This window comes from Artemia franciscana, chromosome 2, assembly GCF_032884065.1.
Source record: "Artemia franciscana chromosome 2, ASM3288406v1, whole genome shotgun sequence".
NCBI classification, from domain to species: domain Eukaryota; kingdom Metazoa; phylum Arthropoda; class Branchiopoda; order Anostraca; family Artemiidae; genus Artemia; species Artemia franciscana.
In genome coordinates this window covers 63,184,608-63,208,016 of record NC_088864.1, presented here as the reverse complement: position 1 = coordinate 63,208,016, position 23,409 = coordinate 63,184,608, and the positions used below count along the sequence as shown (strand labels likewise).

Sequence of the window (23,409 nt, the reverse complement as noted above, 5' to 3'; positions counted from 1 at the left end):
TAAGGAGCGATGTTAAAACTTAAAACGAACAGAAATTACTCCGTATATAAAAGGGTCTGTTCCCTCCTCAACGCTCCGCTCTTTACGCTATAGTTTGACTCTTTCTCTCCACTCTACTTTTTAAAACAGTAAAAAACTTTAGCTTAAAGAGCGGAGCGTTGAGGAGAGAACAGCCCCTTTTATATACGGCGTAATTTCTGTTCGTTTTAAGTTTTAATATCGCTCCTTACTTTCAGTAAAAAAGCTTGTTTTTTTTTTATTTAATTCCTGAACGTTTTTTAATTAAGACGTGTTTTGATTTTGGCTCTCCGCACATGGATGATTAAAACGAAATTTGCATATTAACTTATTTTTATGGCTAAATGGCTTTCTCATAGTTTTGATAAGACGATTTTGAGAAAAAAGGAGCGGGGGAGTAGGCATAGTTACCCTCTGATACATAAAGTGTTTTGCTTACATCCTGGACTGTTCTGTCGCTAATGTTTATGATAGAGGCGCAGCCAGATTCCGCAACCAAAAGAAATAATATAATTTTGCAACCAAATTTTCGCAACCAAAAAATAATAATATAATTTTGCGTAACCAAAAGAGGCGCAGCCAAAAGAAATAATATAAATAGGCATTCAGTAACTAACTAGTGCGTCATTATGATTTTCCAAAGATTTTACTTGGCCTTCAAGTGTGGGTGAAATTCCATATAGAAAACCGAATGTTTTCAGTTTTGTTGTGGTCAAAATATACATAATTGCCCTTATGGGTATTCTGTTGGGATCCTCTAAGCTTTTTGTTTCAAGGTCTATCTATAAAGATGATTTCTGACCCAAAAAGAGAAGACGCATGGATGTCACTTATAATAGTGCTATTGGGGGTCTAGACTTTTCTAAGGTTTTCATGTATAATTGTTATATTTTGGAAAGTAGGTTTCCAAATTGGGATGGGCTCGTGAAATATCCTGTATAAGACGTGCACAAAACTCTCTGAGGGTCCCGGTATTCTTCTGCTGGGTAGCGTTGAAAAGTTGCGCATTAAGCATCTAGACAAGCTCTCATTTTAGAAGCGTACAAGTTGATGTGAAAAAGAATAATGTTTTGAAAATAATTTTGTTAATTTGGCAAATACCCAATGGTGCATGTAAAGGATATTACAGGAGAATGCAGAAAACTCACATGGGTCCGGTTTTAGGTCCAAATCTCCTGCCTGTGCACTAATGTATGTAGGTTACAAACGGTTAAATCGCAAAGGTTCCAATCTACTCAAGATCCTATCTTTTAGGGCTGGTCGAGATACAAGAGGATAATGTTGAGGGACTTTTAGCTGCAGCTTGCCTATTGCAGCTAAGCCCTGTCGTCGATGAGTGTTGCATCTTTTTAATCAAACAACTTCATCCATCCAATTGTTTGGGTATCAAAATATTTGCTGATGCTCAAAGCTGTACTGAATTATTCAACGTCGCAGAAAACTTCACTGCTGTGAGTTTGTTTGTTTGGGGTATAATTTTCAACTATTAATGTGTTTAATCAGGTGGGAGGGGGGGCAGTTTCTCAAGCTTTTCTGCATATATCATCATTGAGTAGTAAAAAACTTGTCACTAAATAAAAAACGTCGTATTCGAAAATTCAGCTTTTAACGCTTTATGATAAACTGTTAGAACATGATAATCGCTCTGACAGGTTATTTCTCCGGACCATGTCTCATGTTTTGGACAACTCTAACTCTCTTGTTTTGGACGATCCTCCCCCTCACCCTCTGGAGAAATCTCCAGAAAACTCCCTCCCGACAATTCTCCTTCACTGAGGGATCGAGTCAACAAATCGACAAGTAAGAATTGAAAACGAATTGAATCGATGAACACGAACGTCGAATTTTTTCCAGATTCATGTTTTGCACAGTAGATTTAATCCCAGACTGAATAAAGTTGCCCTTTGCCCTACAATTATATAAATTACCTAATTAATTTATTTTGACAACTTAAACAAAGAGTCGGAAAAAGATATATAAATCAAATTTATTTTTATATGGGAAATCCCCCCCCGCGAAATTCCCCGAATTTCGCGAAATTCCACTGACAGACTAGGTTCATACCACGTACCACTAGCTATATTATATGATTGTTCATTCATATTGTTAGTTGTGCAATGTTGTTGTTTTGCTGTTGTTGTTGTTGTTGTTGTTGTTTTGTTGAAGCATCCTAAAATCTAATATACTTAGGGTGTCCAAAAATAACGCTAAGTTTTGAGTAGACATTGAGGAAACTGTTGGTAAAGTGTATCGTTTCATGACATGAGCTAATGCTAATCTTGGTTTATTCTTTAGCAGAGTTTATGAGAGGCCTAATTATTTTAAGAATGCCGTGTGAACTGAGATCCCTGAACATGTTGTTCATACTAGGGTCATATCACAAACTGGTTTATGTGATTGTCGATTCATATTGTTGGTCTGGATATGTTATGTTGGTCTTTTTTTATTTATTCTTTCGCTTTTACTTTACTTTCCTTTTACTTCACTTTCCATAAACCTTTCTATATTACTTATAATTATTATTATTACTATTATTAGTATTATTACTTTTATTATTTCTATCATTATTACTATTAGGTATTATTATTATTACTTATAATTGCTGGTTCTGATTTGAACTTGTTCTAAAATGTCCTTTTAAATAAGCCATTAAATATCTCTATGGTGTTCTTGTAACCCTCTAGCCCTAATGGGGAAAAAAAATGAAAAAATGGAGACACATCAGTGCTACCCATGCAAAAACGTGATTTTCCTTGTTGCTCAAGGTGGGGGACTGTAATTCCCCTGTTTTAGGTTTTAGACCATGCTGATTCCAATAGTACACTTGGTTCATTTCGATCAGATGCCATTTTCGAGAGATTTTGGCTTTTTCGAAATCACTATCAATGTCTTTTTGTTAGAAGCTTTTATTTTTAAGATGAACGGGAAAAATAGTTACTATTGCTGAATCAGTGTCAGATGGTACTTTTTTCTTATTAGGCAGTTTTCTTTTAAAACGCGTTTTTTAACTTTTGGTTACTATGGGCTGTGGTTCGCCTTTTACTAGATTATAACTGGTATTACAACCATGATATAAGAGTTGACAACTGAAGAAAATCTCTTGGATTTTTTTGCTTGAAAAAAGGAGACCACCGGAGACCTCGTGACTCAAAAAATGAGTCACAATCTTTGAATTTTGTTCACCTCTCATTTCCCTTTTGTATGCCATACTGGTCATAATTTTCACGTTGATTTTCTTCTTGACCAAGAAGAGTCCAGCTACGGAAACTTGTAAGTTTCTACAAGTTTTTATAAATATGAATTTTTTGTTCAAAAATAAATTATGCTAAGAATCATAGCCTGTTCAGAAAGTTTTGTCGCTTAACCGAATAAATATTTCAACGTCTTATGAGTTTTTAATATATTTGCTACCATGTATATTTTCATAAGTTCACAGTCCAAAACGTACAGTCTAAAACCTGAAGGGGTGATAGCTCCTATCATATTGTGAAGATGATAGTTTGTTTTGGATTATTATACTTTAAAAAAGTGCTCCTAATGATACTTTATCAGAAGTATCAATGCTCCAAAAAAAATGCCCCAAATACTTTTAAAAAAATGCTGCAAATGATACTTTATCAAAAGTATCAATGCTCCCAAAAAAATGCTCCAAACACTTTAAAAAAAAATGCTCCAAATGATACTTTATCAAAAGTATCAATGCTCCAAATACTTTTAAAAAATGCTCCAAATGAGCTCTTTTTTTGAAGCATTGCTGTGTAAAAGTTAAATTCTGATTCAAAGAGTCATGTTTGAAGGGTGACATCCCTCCTCACATTTAAGGTAACCCTTGGTAAACCACCGGCGGATCCAGGGGAGCTGGGGGGCTCAAAAGTAATTTTGAATCCGGGACTTGAATGTATAAAATCTTTTTGCTGTATGTTTTGTGCGCTTTAAATCCTTCAAGTTGATACTCATAGCCCACGGTCATTTTGATTGCCAAAATAGTTTGCCAAATCTTTTCGTTTCTCAAGATATTTTTTATCATTAATTCTTTTTTCTACAAAATGGCTAGAATATTCTTTTCTATGTTGCATAAATCGGAAATTTCCATGTCGAAATTGTCCTTGCTGAATTCTTTCGTGCGCTAAAATCAGTCAAGCTGAGACAGCCATCTCAGAACATTCTATCGATTGACCGAATTAATGTACAATATCGTATTGTTTTATCAATATATTTGTTTCCGTTAATTCAATTTTTCTTCAAAGTGGGTTAAATCCTCTTTTCTAACTCACATAGGTTGGAACTTTTGACTTCAATGTTGTTCTTGCTGAATTTTTTGTCCGCTAAAATGTGTCAAATTGAGACTTCTATAGCTATAACTTTATAGTATATATGATTTAGACCTTTATGATTTATATCAAAATATTGTATAAAATTTGGGCACTGTACCTTAGCTGTACTCATTTTTCCTTGTTCGAAATTAAAAAAAAGTTCATAAAATAAATTATTAACTTTATTAATAAAATAAAGAGTGTGTAAACTTCCGTAGAATGAATGGCATTTGGCAATTCCTGGCGTAATAATAGCGTCCCTTTTTGGGATAAACCAAAATTAATGTTGTCAGAATCATCCAAGAGTCGGAACTTAACTGTCAAACTGGTTCATAATCTTAAAGACCAAAGTATAGTTATTTATCTAATATATGCTTAATAGATTAAGAATAAATTGTTTAAAATTAAGAAAGTTATAAAGAGTAATTATTTAAACAATTTTAAGCTGTTTAAAAAATAATAAAACATTATAATTTGTTTATGTGTAGGTTATTTAGTGTTTAGTACTTAATCATTTATTTATAGGACCATTTTTTGGAAGTTATTTAGAATTCAGGAAATCCTGGCTTTGCCCTGTTCCGGAGTTATAAATATGCTATCCAACGATAATCTGAACTTCTTTTTTACTTAATTAATTTAATTGATTAATTAGTTAATTTGATGAAAATATTTTTAATCTTTTATTTAAAAAAAAATAAAGCATCACAATTTCTTTATATTTAGATTATCTAGCAATTAATAATTTATTTAGTAGTTTAATGCCTCATAGTATTTACTTATTCATTTGATAGTTATTTATTTATAGGACCACTTCATGGAAGTTATAAAGAATCAAGAATTCTTAGCTTTGCCCTGCTCAGAAGTTATAAAGCTGCTATCCAGTGATAACCTGAACGTTTTTAACGAGGAAGCTGTATTTCAGGTAAACTTGATTTCCACATTTTCTTTGCTTTTCTTCTTCTTCTAAACCTTAGTCAATGACTAACCTCGGCAAGAGTTTGGAATCTAGTATAATATAATGTTACAACATATTATGTTATATATATGATTCTATAGTATTATATTATACATGACGTATTATCTTATACATATTTAGTGTTGTAACTGGTAAAATTGGGTATTTTTCGTATTTTACCGTAATTCTACGGACCCCCATAAAATTGGTATTTTGCTTATTTTACGTAACTTCGTATTTTACGTATTTTACATATTTTACTGATAGATTTTACGACGCCTTATAGTTTTAAAATCACAAAATTGAGAAGAGGCTGGCAGAAAAAGGATGGAATATGATTTTTTTTTTTTTTTTTTTTTTTTTGTATAGCTGCGTTCCTCAGTTTAAAAGGAACACAACACAACTATGCACACGCTACACAACACACGCTATACACAACACAAAATGATATTCAATGTGTTCCCGGTTTAGAAGGTGGTCTGTCTGACTTAGATCCCTTGTTATCACAACAATAAAGTCTATTATAGTACTGGTAAATATAATTTTAAAATAGTGAAATATTAGCTGAAAAAAATTATATTAGTTATGAGAACTGTTAAAAACAGAATCCACAAACAGGATTGACATATGGCAAACAAGAAAAAAAATATTAGAACTAAATGCCGAAGAAAATGAGGAAAATGTTTGCCAGCAGACAATAAAGAAGCGAAAATGATAGAGGTAGATATTAGTAGATATTTCCTCATGGACTTCCGCCCAACTTCAGTGCTCGAAAAAAAGAAGGAAGACTAACCTTTTGAATTAACTCTAACTGAGCAGAAAAAAGACTGAATCAAACAAACCAAAAAGCCAAGCCAGAATAAATGAAAGACTATTCACAAATTAGACTGGGCAAGAATTCTCTGCTTAGTGATTGACTGATCTTTTCTACAGACCTAGGTCTAATTTTCATTAAAAGTGTAGTCAGGTGATCTTGACTTAAACTGAAGAAAAATGTTATTTGGGTCCTTTATTTTTAAGTTATCATAAATTGGGTTTATGGGAATGTCTCCAGTATCTCTATTTAAAGCAAGGTCTTTATTTATGGATTTTTCTTATTTTCAATTGCCTTCTTAAAAGAATGTGGGAAGCCATTCGCTTCAAATATTAAAGTTGCCTCATCAAAAAGAACTGTATGATGTGGATTTTCAACAATGTGGATGGCCAGAGCAGAATCAATCTCCTCATTTTTATTTAAATTTCACATCTCAGAAGAATCTTGTATTCATGCCGTCTTTTCCCCGGAAACTGATGTTTATTCCCCCCCTCCCTCAGGGAATATCCCCCTCTCCTGCTAAAAATTACCCCCTATTTTCCCCTCGGATAATTCCACATTTTCATTAGAAGGGAAATTGAAATTTGTAATCGGCTATTTATATCAGGGGCAATTGTATTGCGTTACCTATGGTAAAGACCTATGAGGGTTCAATGTATTAATATTTGTTCATTTATTTTTTCCCAGAGGCACTTCATGTGGAAGGAGTGGTTGAATAAGCTTTGGAGGGGGTTCAGTCAATTGGAAATCGAAATATCCAGTGCCCCTTTCTAAAATTTAGTTTGCTTTCCAATGAATTGCTTCCGAATGAGTTGTTACTAACTACAGTATCTAAAAAAAATATTATTCTAGTTTAACGGCCCGTGTGTTTCAGCAGTTGTTTTGAAATAAATACAGAATTACCTTTATGGGAGAGACGATGGGAGGTTGAAAGTAGAAATTAATATGTAATCCTCAGGGCCGTATCCAGGAATTTTGTTTGGGGGGGGGGCTTCGGGACAGGCATGGTCACCTGAATCGGAAGCTTAGTCTGAAGGAGAGGAGCAGGATTTTCAAGGAACTACTGTTGAAGTTAATCTTAGTGACTATGAAAGTGACTGAATGTTTTGCTCTTATGATCCAGTACTTAGTTAATCAAGTCATCGTAGTGTTACAACCTTTCTTTTATATTTTATTCGGTGCTTTTATAAATAAATAAAAAATAAGATGTATATGATATGAGGAATGTGGCTGAATACGACTATTCAAATATGTAAGGCTGTTAGGATAACATTCCTTAGGTTTAAATGTAGAAAAAAAAACTAATATGATTTTACTCCCCTTTTTTTTTTTTTTTTTTTTCTTTTTTTTTTACAAAATGGATGTCCGAAATCAGGCACTGTCCTATTTCTGAGGGATTATCCTAGGCGCAAGTTTACCAGAGGGATAAACTAGACAGTTAACTAAATTGATTAAACTCTAGATGAAGGGGCATTAGCTATTTTAAGCCTAAGAAAATCAGAATCGTTAAAAAATTTCATTAAAAGCTGTAAGTGAAGAAATGCTCAACTGGTCTTGTAGCTACTGGGCAACTCTGAAACACCAATTTTACCCTGTATTTCCTAGAGAGTACCATATTTACCTTAATTTACCAATTTTACTGACCGATTTTTTATTTCCGATAATTTTACAACACCACATATATTGTAGCACTGGGTGTGAGGTCTTCGTCAGAGCCGCAGCAGTCGGCCCCTGATAGGCTCGTATATATTTGCTTTGCTAATCTTTATCAACATAATTTAAGAAATTAGGGTGTGAATTCAATTCTCCCTTCCTGTTAATGCATCCATTTCCCACGAAATGGGGAACGAATCTTTCTACTATAATATTGCTTTGTCTTCTAACAACAAATTTCGTTGTGCAAAGTTTTCCTTTGCAATTCAGTGTGAATTTCGGCCGTTCCTTGTTCCATGCCTTTTCATTAGCTGTTCAGTCATTTATCATGTTGTGTAATTTTGCATCCGTCATAGATACTAAAAACGATACGACTACTCCTGGGGAAAAAATGATGTAATTTATTTCTTCAAATGCATTTAAATATAACGTCACGTATTTGTTATTTTCCAAAATTAAGGCTCTATACGATTTTTCTCAAACTCGTGATCTATCTAGATCGTTTTTTTTTCTGGGCGGAAAATCCAAGGGTAGCAAATTAAAAAAAAGATGGGGCCGTTTTGAAGAAAGAATTGTCCATAAATACCTTCGCAGTTGCTGGTTAAGAGGTAGAAGATTTATCTTTACATATTATATTATATTTATCTTATATATTTCTGTCACATTTTTATATTATATGCTATTATATTATAAGATATATTATGATATTACGTAACATTAAAAACTGCATTGATTTTTACGTGTATTTTTACTTCTCTTCTTCTTTAAAATCTTAGTCAGTAGTAAGCCCATGCAAAACTTTGGAATCTAGTACAATGTAATGATATAACCCTTTATAATAATGAAATGACATTTAATGTAGATCTTTTAAAGTTAACCATCAGAATATCTTCATTATTATTGCGATGTAATTAGTATGTATTTGTATATCCTTACTTTGGAATTGGAAACTACCCTTTGTCCATCGGCTTCAACGTGGATTTTGGTAATATTCAGGTAGGGATCTTTTAGGGGAAGGATGGGTTGCGGCTTGCTTTATTTAATGACGTCTATTCCTTTTTTTTCCGAGTTTTTTGCTTGACAGATTCCTACTTAATTTGAGCTCAAACTACAGAAAATTAAGCTACACTCGAGCCAAAGGTAAGAGGGGAAGGGTGTTCCTATTGAAGATTGACAGATTTGAATAAATACAAGAACAATCTATAAAAAATTGAATTCCAATCATAAGGTTTTTTTACTGATGCTCATTTTATGGCTAGAATTCTCACTTTGAGGCTAGATTTCAGCATCTAGATGTCATAAAATCTAGATGCGGTATCTAGATTTCACCTACTTGTAAATTATTATCATTCTAAATTGCAAACTAGCTTATTTAATCCGTTAATTGGCTTTTCTGAAAATTATTGCAAGTTGACATGTTAAGTTAGGTTAGTTCGATGACGCTGACTGCTTTTTGAGTGTTTTTCAAAAGAGTTTAGACGATCTAGTTGTGATTATATAGGCTTAATGTGAATAAGATCCGCTCCTACGAGTTTATCCCTTTGTCCATAAATCCGTGCTTGAAATATGTTCTCCAAGGGAAAGATATTAGTCTCAATTATCTTGACATTTTCTTCTTTTCTCAACTTTTATCGCCCAAACATAGTATCTTTTAGTTAATCAGTGAGTAGAAATAACAAATTTATATAAATTATTATGATAATTAAAACATGGACATCACAAGAAAAGTTTGTCAACGGGCACAACTTGTTAAGAGCACGAACAATTGTTAACTATTGCAGACATCTGGCAATAAAGAGTTTTATAATTAATTAGTTTTAGAATCAATTAGATTAATTTTAGATTATTGATATTTGTTATTTTTATATTGAATAAGTAATTTTATTTATTAAATTAAATTATTTTATTTTAGATTTTTTGTTTCTAGATTTTATTATTTATTTGATTAATTAGTCTATCAAATGAATGCAGTTTGACAGTTGGTTTTATCCATTGTCTAAAGAGTGTGCTGTTCTATGTTGGTTGTGCATCGAGTTTGTTAGGGTATTTTCACAAGGTAAGAGAATAATTTTCTTTTGCAGTATTCGATAGAAGCAAATCAAGTATATATCTTTTAGTCAATCAATTAATGAAAAAAACAAATAAATAATGAAATTACAGTCACAAGAAAGGTTTGCCAACAAACACAAATGTTACGAGCACAAGTTGTTAAAAACACGAATAATTGTTAACTCTTGTAGACATTTGGTAATAAAGAGTTTTATGCTAGTATCTTTAATGTTTTACTTAATTATTCTGCAGGCCACTTCATTGCTCAGTTCCCTGAAAGGGACATTTTTGAGGTAAACTTTAAATAAATTTTGTTGTAGGTAAGGGATTGTCTAGATTTGATATATGGTTAATTTTCTATTTTTATACTTGCTTCTAAGTAATGTAGCAAACCCCAAAACGCTTGATAACTATGAATTAGTTTTGAGTGTACCATTTCTTTCCACCCCTTATCATTATCACGTGAAACGTGTCGTTATTTTTTAACTTTAGAAACGAATTATGTTGCGTTTTAATAAGCAAAAAATTGGAAACGCATTACGTTGTGTTTTATGAGCAAAAAATTGGAAGCGCATTACGTTGTGTTTTAGGAGCAAAAAATTGGAAACGCATTACGTTGTCTTTTATGAGCAAAAAATTGGAAACGCATTACGTTGTGTTTTATGAGCAAAAAATTGGAAATGCATTACGTTGTGTTTTATGAGCAAAAAATTGGAAATGCATTATGTTGTGTTATTATGAGCAAAAAATCTAGTTCATTCTTTTGCTGCCAATTCCTAAATGCATCTTGCTACTTCATCCTCTTGCAGGCATCTTGACAATAAAAAGTTTTATGCAAGCATCTTGAGTCTTATATTTAATTTTTTGCAGGCAATGGTGGCGTGGATAAAACATGACTTGGATGGAAGGAAGCAGCACCTATGCACTCTACTCTCTTTAATAAAACTACCTCAGCTCACTCCACACGTAAGATATAAATATGCCTTCTTGAACTCTATTCTCTGAAGCAGCACATATGCGCTCTGCTCTCTTTAAGACAACTCAGTAAGATATAGATATACCGTCTTGTGCTCTACTCTCTTTAATAAAACTACCTCAGCTCACTCCACACGTAAGATATAGATATACCCTCTTGTACTCTACTCTCTGAAGCAGCACATATGTGCTGTGCTCTCTTTAAGAAAACTCAGTAAGGTGTAAATATACTATCTTGCACTCTACTGTCTTTAATAAAACTACCTCAGCTCACTCCACACGTAATATATAGATATGCCCTCTTGAACTCTACTCTCTGAAGCAGCACATACGCGCTCTGCTCTCTTTAAGAAAACTTAGTAAGATATAGATATACCGTCTTGCACTCTACTCTCTTTAATAAAACTACCTCAGCTCACTCCACACGTAAGATATAGATATGCCTTCTTGTACTTTACTCTCTGAAGCAGCACATATGCGCTCTGCTCTCTATGAGAAAACTCAGTAAGATATAGATATACCGTCTTGTGCTCTACTCTAATGAAACTACCTCAGATCACTCCACACGTAAGGTATAAATATGCCTTCTTGAAATCTACTCTCTGAAGCAGCACATATGTGCTGTGCTCTCTTTAAGAAAACTCAGTAAGATGTAGATATACTATCTTGCACTCTACTCTCTTTAATAAAACTACCTCAGCTCACTCCACACGTAAGATATAGATATGCCCTCTTGAACTCTACTCTCTGAAGCAGCACATACGCGCTCTGCTCTTTTTAAGAAAACTTAGTAAGATATAGATATACCGTCTTGCACTCTACTCTCTTTAATAAAACTACCTCAGCTCACTCCACACGTAAGATATAGATATGCCTTCTTGTACTCTACGCTCTGAAGCAGCACATATGCGCTCTGCTCTCTATAAGAAAGCTCAGTAAGATATAGATATACCGTCTTGTACTCTACTCTCTTCAATAAAACTACCTCAGATCACTCCACGTAAGGTATAAATATGCCTTCTTGAACTCTACTCTCTGAAGCAGCATCTATGCGCTCTCCTCTCTTTAAGACAACTCACTAAGATATAGATATACCGTCTTGCACTCTACTCTCTTTAAGAAAACTACCTCAGCTCACTCCACACGTAAGATATAGATATGCCTTCTTGTACTCTACTCTCCGAAGCAGCACATATGCGCTCTGCTCTCTTTAAGAAAACTTAGTAAGATATAGATATACCGTCTTGCACTCTACTCTCTTTAATAAAACTACCCCAGCTCACTCCACACGTAAGATATAGATATGCCTTCTTGTACTCTACTCTCTATACTCTTAGGTACTCTACTCTCTGAAGCAGCACATATGCGCTCTGCTCTCTTTGAGAAAACTTAGTAAGATATAGATATACCGTCTTGCACTCTACTCTCTTTAATAAAACTACCTCAGCTCACTCCACACGTTAGATATAGATATGCCTTCTTGTACTCTACTCTCTGAAGCAGCACATATGCGCTCTGCTCTCTTTAAGAAAACTTAGTAAGATATAGATATACCGTCTTGCACTCTACTCTCTTTAATAAAACTACCCCAGCTCATTCTACTCTAATGGAACTACCTCAGATCACTCCACACGTAAGGTATAAATATGCCTTCTTGAACTCTACTCTCTGAAGCAGCACCTATGCGCTCTCCTCTCTTTAGGACAACTCAGTAAGATATAGATATACCGGCTTGCACTCTACTCTCTTTAATAAAACTACCTCAGCTCACTCCACACGTAAGATATAGATATGCCTTCTTGTACTCTACTCTCTGAAGCAGCACATATGCGCTCTGCTCTCTATAAGAAAACTCAGTAAGATATAGATATACCCTCTTGCACTCTACTCTCTTTAATAAAACTACCTCAGCTCACTCCACACGTAAGATATAGATATGCCTTCTTGTACTCTACTCTCTGAAGCAGCACATATGCGCTCTGCTCTCTATAAGAAAACTCAGTAAGGTATAGATATACCGTCTTGCACTATACTCTCTTTAATAAAACTGCCTCAGCTCACTCCACACGTAAGATATAGATATGCCTTCTTGTACTCTACTCTCTGAAGCAGCACATATGCGCTCTGCTCTCTATAAGAAAACTCAGTAAGGTATAGATATACCGTCTTGCACTCTACTCTCTTTAATAAAACTACCCCAGCTCACTCCACACGCAAGATATAGATATGCCTTCTTGTACTCTACTCTCTATACTCTTAGGTACTCTACTCTCTGAAGCAGCACATATGCGCTCTGATCTCTTTGAGAAAACTTAGTAAGATATAGATATACCGTCTTGCACTCTACTCTTTTTAATAAAACTACCCCAGCTCACTCCACACGTAAGACATAGATATGCCTTCTTGTACTCTACTCTCTATACTCTTAGGTACTCTACTCTCTGAAGCAGCACATATGCGCTCTGCTCTCTTTAAGGAAACTTAGCAAGATATAGATATACCGTCTTGCACTCTACTCTCTTTAATAAAACTACCTCAGCTCACTCCACACGTAAGATATAGATATGCCCTCTTGTACTCTACTCTCTGAAGCAGCACATATGCGCTCTGCTCTCTTTAAGAAAACTTAGTAAGATATAGATATACCGTCTTGCACTCTACTCTCTTTAATAAAACTACCCCAGCTCACTCCACACGCAAGATATAGATATGCCTTCTTGTACTCTACTCTCTATACTCTTAGGTACTCTACTCTCTGAAGCAGCACATATGCGCTCTGCTCTCTTTGAGAAAACTTAGTAAGATATAGATATACCGTCTTGCACTCTACTCTCTTTAATAAAACTACCCCAGCTCACTCCACACGTAAGACATAGATATGCCTTCTTGTACTCTACTCTCTATACTCTTAGGTACTCTACTCTCTGAAGCAGCACATATGCGCTCTGCTCTCTTTAAGGAAACTTAGCAAGATATAGATATACCGTCTTGCACTCTACTCTCTTTAATAAAACTACCTCAGCTCACTCCACACGTAAGATATAGATATGCCCTCTTGTACTCTACTCTCTGAAGCAGCACATATGCGCTCTGCTCTCTTTAAGAAAACTTAGTAAGATATAGATATACCGTCTTGCACTCTACTCTCTTTAATAAAACTACCCCAGCTCACTCCACACGTAAGACATAGATATGCCTTCTTGTACTCTACTCTCTATACTCTTAGGTACTCTACTCTCTGAAGCAGCACATATGCGCTCTGCTCTCTTTAAGAAAACTTAGTAAGATATAGATATACCGTTTTGCGCTATACTTTCAATAAAACTACCTCAGCTCACTCCACACGTAAGATATAGATATGCCTTATTGTACTCTACTCTCTGAAGCAGCATATACGCGCTCTGCTCTCTTTGAGAAAACTTAGTAAGATATAGATCCACCGTCTTGCACTATACTCGCTTTAATAAAACTTAATAAAGCCTAGTAAGATATAGATATACCGCCTTTCACTTTACTCTCAATACCCTTATATATCCTCTATACTCTACTCTCTGAAGAAGCACCTGTGCACTCTACTCTTTTTAATAAAACCTCCTTGGCTCACTCCCCACGTAAGATATAGATATGCCGTCTTGCCCAAAATGAAAGGTCACATGTTGCACTGTTTATTCTAATGATATAGATAGCCAGGAAGATTAATTTGTTGTATTTTTCTCCTATGGTCAACTTACACTTCATTGGGATATTTCGTTGGGATAGGAGGGAGGAGACAAATATATGTTTCAGAGGCTCTAGCTTAGAGACCACCACACATAATTTGATATATTATACACCAAAATAAAGCTCTCACTTTTATATTGGAATTTTACAAATTTTTATTAAAAACCTTAGCTTCAGTCTCTTCGAAATTATATAAAAGTTCAGTTACTTCCTTTCATTTTGGGCATGTTTTTGCTTTGTGTTATTTAATTTTTTGTTTTTGTATTGTTATACTTGTGTACATACCGGCTAAAGTGGGAGGGGGGGCAGAATTGTAAAAAGTCCCTCTGAGATTTGTCTCAAGGATAAAAATAATGGCCAAGAATGCATGTTGCCATTTAACCCTCTTCCCTCTAAGGTTTGGGCTTGTATGAAATTTTATTTGTGCATGTTAGTCTTCTCCCAGAAGAAGTAGAATGTGACTCAATTTACAAAATTTTAAGTTAAACAAATTTCCTACCACTGTCTGGGAAGGGAGACAGGATTTTTCCAATGGAGGGGAAATGACCCCCTCCGTTGGAAAATTCCGGTGATTTACCCTTCCACCTAACTTTTGCATCTATGGGCACCTTTGATTTAGCACAAAGGCTAGTAACTCCAAAGAGGCTATTCTTCAACTTTTTGTTCTGCACGGGATTTTTTCAAGTTTTATTAAAAATCTTCTCTTCAATCTGTTTCAAACTATAATAAGTTCTGTTGTGTCCTTTCCTTTTTGGGTTGTTTTTGCTTTGTTTTATTTAACTGTTTGTAGTTGTGTTGTTATACTTTTAGAGATAACGGCTAAAGTAGGATTGTGAGGAACCCCCTGTGAGATTGGTCTCAAGAATTCTGGCCAAAAAGCACGTTTTGATTTAACCCCCTTTCCTCTAAGGGTTGGGCTTGTAGGAAACTTTACTTATGCTCGTTGATCTTCTCCATCAAGAAGTGGAACTGGACTCAGCATATAAAAATATTGAATTAAAAGAAAATCTCTACCCCTGTCCCTTCTTCCTTTGAAAAGCCTGTGATTCCCCCTTCCATCGAACTTGAATCAATGGATACCTTTGTTATCACTACTTTTGCAGCGCTGTGCTGCACAAATCATTGCAGCAATAGCCCTCCTGAGGACAGTAGCTAAATGCGCTCCTTTTTGTTTTATTAATTTTTTTGTAGTGGTGGGCGCCAAATTACCAAAAAATTTAACACCAAACAGCTTAAGAAGGTGAGGCTTTTCTTTGAAGGTGGAGTTGTCATTGGGAGCAACAGATGGTTAGTGTTCGAATTTCGAACATTTAAAAGCGTAACTAGCTAGTTTTGCTTATTTGTTTTCAGGGTTTGACATTACAACGCTGACTAAAATGTTGTACTGCCCTAAAAACGTCATAATTTTGAAGCAACCAAAACAAAAATATTTGAAAACTGCGAGTTTCAGATTTAAATAAGGCTTAAGATTGGACAATTGGGCTAAAAAATCTTTTCACTATAATATCCTTGGTACTTCAACATTAACATTTAACTTTTTTCCTGTACCTAAGATTCTTTAAACCTAAAAACATTCATTCATTTCCCTCAAACTTATACATAAGACATCAAAATCACGTGCTTCTAAGCCCAGGAGCAATCTTCCTCACCTCATTTAATACAGGTTCTCCCATAGCCTATGCTGCGTTTCTTAGGACAAAATCCGAAAAGATAATCTACTTAGACTGGAATTAAAAGTAACCATTGGGTATTCATAAGTACTCACAAAGTCAAATGCTAACCTTGCCTTCTTAATTGGAACAATGGACATAGAGAGATAGATATACACTTATTGTGAAAAAGCCACAGGGCTATGGCAACGCACAATACTAGTCTGAACATTCATTTAAACAACGCATGCAAAATAAAATAGGAAAAAAAACACAAATTACATGCTTATAACAAGAAATCGCCTCCTCCCTTTCCGTATAAAAAAAATACTAGACCTACTAATATCTTTAACATACTTATCTAGTATTCCATATAAGAATAAAACCTTTAGTAAAGTTCACCCACCGGCTGAATATCATGTATGTTAATAATCTATAAAACTAATCAAAGGGATGTGATAACTCAATCACTTATCATTTATTGACTCAAGCATGGAAAATTGGCCAAAGTATTCTCTCACTTTCCTCGAACCCCTCACTATCAAATAACAGCAAATAACATGCTAAGTTAACTTAATGTTACCTAAGTTAACTAAGTTAACTTAAGTAACAAATAACTTGTTTGCTGTCTGTTAGAATCATTCTGATATCTCTGCAATTACAACACACATTTTTATCCTCTTTTTTGTACAGAGGTCTCAGTTTTATCCCTTTCGGGGTTCAAGTTCTCTCAAATCCAATTCAAAATTCAGGAGAGTTTTTTTTAACAAACAAATTTTTTTAAATTTTGTGTACTTGAATTTTTCCCTTAAAACTCTGTGAAAGGAGAGAAGGGAAAGTATCAAAATATCTTTTCTATAGACTAGCGGCTATATATTTGGGTAAGATTTATTAAACAAACTTGGCCAACACCTACAGTTATCGTCTTGGGTGTCCATGTTTGTTCGACACTCTTTGAATGGGCTTTCAGATCTTGTCTTTAAGATCTATGAAAACGACGTATAAATCCACCTCAAATTTCTTAACGATTTCCTTCTGCCTCTAGAGCACTGTATATAATTTTAGACAGTGTAATCAAACTCAATAATTTTTGGCTACTACATTCTTGGGTCTTACAAACAGCTTCTCCCATTTAATCTACCATCAGTGGTCCAGTGTATATTACTCGGGAATACGTATTTTGGTAGAAACTTTCTCAAAATGCCTTTGACAGCAACTCGAGACTGTTTTCAGTTTCTAAAAATATCTAGTCATAAGATTGCACTACTAATTACCCATTTTTATATATGTATTTGAATTAAATAATTTAAAACTATATTTTTTAAAAGTTAGTGTTACAAAGGCGAAGACAAGTTTCGCTTTCAAGAGAAATCTGACTTGTCTACCCCTGAAAAAATCTAACGTCGCTTATGTTTATACTTGTTTAAATGTTCTCCGGAGCACTTGCATCTCAATCCGGCTTTTTCTAATTTTTGAGATAGGGAATGATTTTACTGTCTAAATTTATCTACAATGCTCTAGAGGGTCCAGTCTAATAAAAGTTATCACTCGTGTAATCGTAAGGGGCGCGTTCCAGGTTCAACAGAGCATTTGTCGTGCGGTTAACCTGCATCATTATTATCATTGGTATTACTCTCAGGTTGATACATATTGAAAATATACTAGAATGAAAAAGAGAAATAATAGAGTGAAACAGAGATGGATACCTAATAAGTCTTTAGTTTGTTCACAACCCTTCCGGGTTTCTGTCAACTTTAAGTAACTTCTGTTGTTAATGTTAAGTTTCTAAGAATTACAACCAGGCATGCACCCAAGTATTATAAGTTTTAGGAAAGTCGTAGTAATTATAACACCTCTGTTAAAGTATAATACATCTAATAACACCCCTGACCGTCTCTGTAATTGATCTTAGGTGGCGCTGCCAAAGTAAAGAACGAAGTGGGCACAATATATATAATTTTTTTTTTTTTCTGGCCAAGGTACTTCGTCGTAGAAGCTTCAAAGAAGCTCATTCAATTGTAAATTGAAATTCTATTGCCCTTTTTAAGAGTCAAATTTTGGAGGATAACCAGTCCCCAAACATATTCAACCAAAATTTTGTGATAACCATTTTGTTCAGCATAGTTAAATGGTCCATTAATTATGTCTTGGCGGATGTCACCCGATTTAAAATTTTCAGATAGCCATTGTGTTCTAAATAGTATAAAGATCGTATTGCAATGCATCCATGGTTCGCAGAAACCCCCACAGCCTGGGGACAAAGGTTGTAAGTTGTGCCCCGGAGGCATATACGATTTTATGGAAGGGGTGGTTGGATAAACTTTGGAAGAGACTCATTTGTTTAAAAATCGAAAGCTCTCGTTCCCTTCTTAAGAGTTAAAAGTAATCGGCTGGCAACTACCCCTGCCCTCCCTCTACGCCCTTTTTTTTCCAAAAATGCATCCGATTGAAATTTTGAGATAGTCGTTTTTTTTTATTGTCCAAATATCATGTATAAATGCCTCTAGGGTTGACAAAACCATCCAGAGCCCGTGGGTAAAGGTTTTAAGTTATTACCCGGGGACATATAAGGTTTTTATTAAAATTGAAAAGCTCTTAAAACGTAGACCTAGAACTCCGAGTGCTCACCTAAACAAGATTTAGAACCTTCTTAATTGATTCTCTGTCATGCTCTCCTCAAACACACCATCCTTGCTACCTGAATAATTGAATGCTAATTACCCGATTCCATCCTTTTAACAGGGAGATGAGCTATTGAAATTCGTACAATGTCCAGTAATACTGTCTGAGTTGTATGCCAATGTATCAAAACTGTTTGTTGTTTTTTTGTTCTCCATGCAACAATTCACGGAATTATTTAAATTTATGAAATATTAGAGCCCCAAAAAACAGGATATATTTACCAGGGCAGGTTGGTGATAAAGGGACAAATACTGCCTCTCAAGTTCACCCCAAGTGTTTACGCTGGGCCACAAAATCTCGCTTTTGGCCAGCAAAAAAAAACAAGATTTATACGTGTGTGCAGTTCCAATAAACATGATCCTATCAGCAAATTAGCATAATTCTCAAATTAAGTTTACAATTTTAGTTCATTGCTGACCATATTGAAACTGAACCATTATTTCGTGACGATTATGGTTGCCAAGATTTAATTCGGGAAGCTTTAATGTTTCATTTATTACCGGAAAGACGGTATGCTTTCCAGTCGCCTAGAACACGTCCAAGGAAGTCAACAATGGGTTGTCTGTATCTATTAGGGTGGATGGACTCAAACAAAGGTAATCATTTTTAATTTCTAATATTACTGGAGTAATGTTTTCTAGTATTGCAATTTGTTCTTTGCTATCAATATTGTCATTAAATCTTATCAAAACCTTAAAACGTTTCAGCCAACACGTAAATAGCGACGAAGACCACGCTTAAATCCTAGCCACAAAACACTTTTGAAGAATCCGCCATTATTAGCAATGACCTAGGCATAAAGCAAGTAGTTCGAGAAGCAATTGAAGTCAGACTTAAGATTAATAATAAGATATCCTTAAATAGGGACTTAAGAGAATATTCACAAAATATTCTATACGCAAATTTAATCAAAGATGACCTTATAAAATATTATAAAAAACCAATAGATATTAACACAGAACATGTCACAAATAGACCTATGAGGTCAGCAGCCAAAAAAGCAAGGCTGGCATTAAAAACGTATTTTTAAATCATTCTCTTTCATTTCAATGAATTGCCTCGTTTCATCACATTTTATTTATCAGTCCTGGTTGAACTTCGCTGAGGTAAGGATGCTGGGACTGTTTTGAAAAATTTTTCATTTTAGTTTTATTGATTTTATTCTGTTGTGTTTTTTCTTCTTATATATTTTTGTATTGCTGAGGACGGCCCTTGGACATAGGGCCGAAATATTCATTCTAATTTGTTTCCCACGGTCTTGAGAAATTCTCTATTGTTCTTCTTGTTTTTGGTGTTTAGCCAACACGTGTTAGGATTGATATTTGTTGATAGTCCCAGTAAAAGTTGGACAATACCACTTTGGAGTTATTCAGAGTTAAGATTGAAAATAGCCTAAAGCCGTCACCATATCATCTACAATGTTTATTTTGTTCAACAAAGCCATTATAATGAAATGACGACATAGCATAAGTGTAGAGACCCTAATATCTATACAAATACATTTTGCTATATACTAATAATCCAATGAAGTTATAGCAAGACCATCACTTTCTATCGTGAATTTTCCGATTCATGTGAATTTTTCTACAAATAATGGTATCTGAATTTTTGACGGATTTGTCTTAATTATGAATTACTTGAAATATTGATAAATAATTTGATGATAATAAACTAGACGATAAGGATAATTTGGTGATATTGATTGAAAGGATAATTCAGCTGTATGTATAAATTCTCTGAGTCATTTTTTTTTTTTTTTTTAGGTTTTTTTTGTAGTTTGGAATGCTCGTGTTATATTGAAGCCATTGCTGTGGATGAACAAATAATGGTGATACCAAAGAATCAATATTTCTTGCCATAGGCAGGTGTTCATAAATACTGAGGTTTTGATTCAGTGACGTAGCAGCGTTACTTTAAACGGGAGGTTCTGAAAATTCTCAAGTTCCTAGTTGTTAAATTCTGAATTTAACATCGAAGACAATTAATGTCTTTCCTTATTTGTCATAAAACCACTAGAGGTGTAGTAACTAGGAGCAGACTTAGAGGTATGTAATTACAGGAAGGGGGCCTATTTCAGAGATCGACAGAAATGAACGGGAAGGAAACTACAAATATAGATCTCCCTAATCACCATCTCAATTATTATACTTATTATACCACTTGGAAAATTAATTTTTCTCTACTAAATCTGTCTAAATTTTGTTAATATTTATTTCGTTAGTTTGAGTATTTCACCCGTATACAATGGTAAATATTCTAAGCACCGACAGTTGATTGCAGAGACCTAATTGTAATTGCAAATTTTTAGCTTGACTGTAAACTTTGAAAATAGGCTACTGCCCAATCTTGAACAAAGGATCTTAAAAATGAAGTGTCTCAATCATGGACAGATTCAATCACTGACGTGTGTTATGAAAAAGAGTAATCATATTTAAATAGGCTTGGCTATAAGATTGTAGTCAGCAAATAAGGACATGTTGCCCTTGTTTAGGGAAGATACATTATCAAAATATTTGTCCAAGATCACACACTGTCCATGTACTGGGGGTTTTTTACCCTAAATCTTCTTTCATGTAGTAGATATGATCCGGCTATTCCAGCCACTTTCACACATTACCTCTCCCACCACTCACAGTCATTACACTGACCTCTGCAGTAGGTTCTATGCTCTCTATGTTCTATGTCCTGTTCGCTATCTTACTCGAGAGAACTGTCTGAGTTGTCATCAACAGTCACAGTCTGAATCTTTTCAGTTTCATTTTCACCCTCAGTGCTGTCTTCTCACCAAATCTCTTCACAGCCTACTCGTTCTTCCTTTTTCTTGCTTTTGTTGCGTCAAGTTCTTCTTTTCCACCTTTTCTTTGCCTTCCTTGTAGCAAAGGCAGCTTCAGTCAGGCTTTCACTGATTTATCAGTGAGCACTTCTGTTCTGCCCTCCTTTCTTCCTTGAAGCATTTTGTTTTCTCGGTGGTGTTGGGATGTGGTTGTACTTGCTCAAGTGTGACTATCCTATTTTGAAGTGGATGCAAAATCCTAGGGCTTACTGAAACCATTAGGTGAGAGGATGGCAGTGCAGGTAGAGATGGGATTGGAGTTAGAACCTCTGATGAGCTTGGCAATTTGCCATTAGCTTCACGGGCTAAAAAATATTTGGCTGGTCTGTATTCAAGGGTACAGATCTTGATTATAAAAACGATCTGGATTGAAAAGGGGCATACCTTCCAAATTCCTCTTGGATGTTTGATGTTATGAAAGTTAAGAGGAAAGATTTTCCTGCCAACTTAGCTGTGATGTAAATGGTGGCAGTACTTCTCGAAGGTAACGGTTGCTCGGTGAAGGAAAATGCTACTAATTTTGATAATCAATTCTGTTAGGAATACTAGCTGTTAGATATATCAACTATTGTGTAAGGGTTCTCAAATCTCACAGTCATTTCGTTTCTATCAGGTTTCTACTTCTCTTAATGATTCGTGAATAGGACTCGTCAACTCGTGAATAGGCCAAATCTGATGTAAATTAAAACTGGGATTTACGAAAGAATGATCAAAAGGAAAATTTTTGCGGTCAACAATGATTGCGCCAGCGGCGCGCCCCTGCTGCTATTTTTGCCCCGCCACCACCGACCTTCCCTTATCGGCACGCTGCCGGGGTCTAGTATAAAAATATAAGGCAGTGTCATTCAGCAAGGGTGGGCGGGGGGCTGCCCGCCCCCCTTATGGGTGCCCATGTTTAATGCTTTCAATACCCCACTATGTTTGAATAAGATAAAAGATGGTTGCCAACAGAAGGATAATAAGATATCGGCAATGTAGTTCTGTTCTCTTTTTATGGTTTGTTAAGCTTCAACTGTCTTAATTGCTTCTCTAATCAATTCTTAGTGGATATGTTTGTAAACATGGAATGTGGAGGACTAGTATATACTATGTATAGAGGGGTTTGGAGGAGGGGTCCCTCAATATAAGAACTCGTCTAGAACGCTCTTCCCAAACCTATCCAAATAAGGGGAATAAGCAACAGCGGGCGTAGAAAATATAACCCACTTTTATCGAGCATAGTCTCAAATCCAACTTAAACGTGAACTTACATTAACTTTTCTGAAATCTAGAACGAACTCACTAAAAAAAAACACGTGCAAACCAAAAAGAAAGGTTGCTTCTGGCGCGGGCCAGTGTAAATGTGTGCCAATCAAACGAATGAAATCCAACTTGCTATAAAATAACTTGTTATTTTCGTTCCTTTTATAATTTATTTTTTCTCGCTTTTTAAATTTGTTTTGCTGAGTCCCTCTCTTCAGAAAAAATGGGTTTCTCAGTAATACTTTATCTTTCTCCTTCTGTTTAAAGCTTTCATTGAGTCCCGTAGAACCCTACAACGAAACAAAAGAAAGAACAAAAAAAAAGAAACAAAAGAAGCCATACATACCAAAGGATAAAAGTCATTTGTGTAACCAGTGTTATTTATTGTTACAAATATCTTAAAGAACTGTACTGTTTCTGGGAGGGGGCTGACCAACTCTTTAAAAATGTTTCCTGAGGGAGTTTTTAAGAAAAGTGCAATATTTTCTTCTCCAAATTTTGTTGAG

General features: G+C 34.9%; 1 protein-coding gene across 3 annotated transcripts in view; it reads left to right on the top strand.

Moving 5' to 3' along the window:
* LOC136043918 (kelch-like protein 5) overlaps positions 1-23,409 on the top strand; it is an 80,283-nt gene that overhangs the window by 40,735 nt on the left and 16,139 nt on the right. For all 3 annotated transcript variants that reach the window (XM_065728965.1, XM_065728964.1, XM_065728966.1), the window contains exons 4-7: positions 1,273-1,469; positions 5,137-5,253; positions 10,673-10,768; positions 19,235-19,424. In XM_065728965.1, the coding sequence (XP_065585037.1) occupies positions 1,273-1,469; positions 5,137-5,253; positions 10,673-10,768; positions 19,235-19,424 (600 nt within the window). The remainder of the gene's footprint in view (positions 1-1,272; positions 1,470-5,136; positions 5,254-10,672; positions 10,769-19,234; positions 19,425-23,409) is intronic.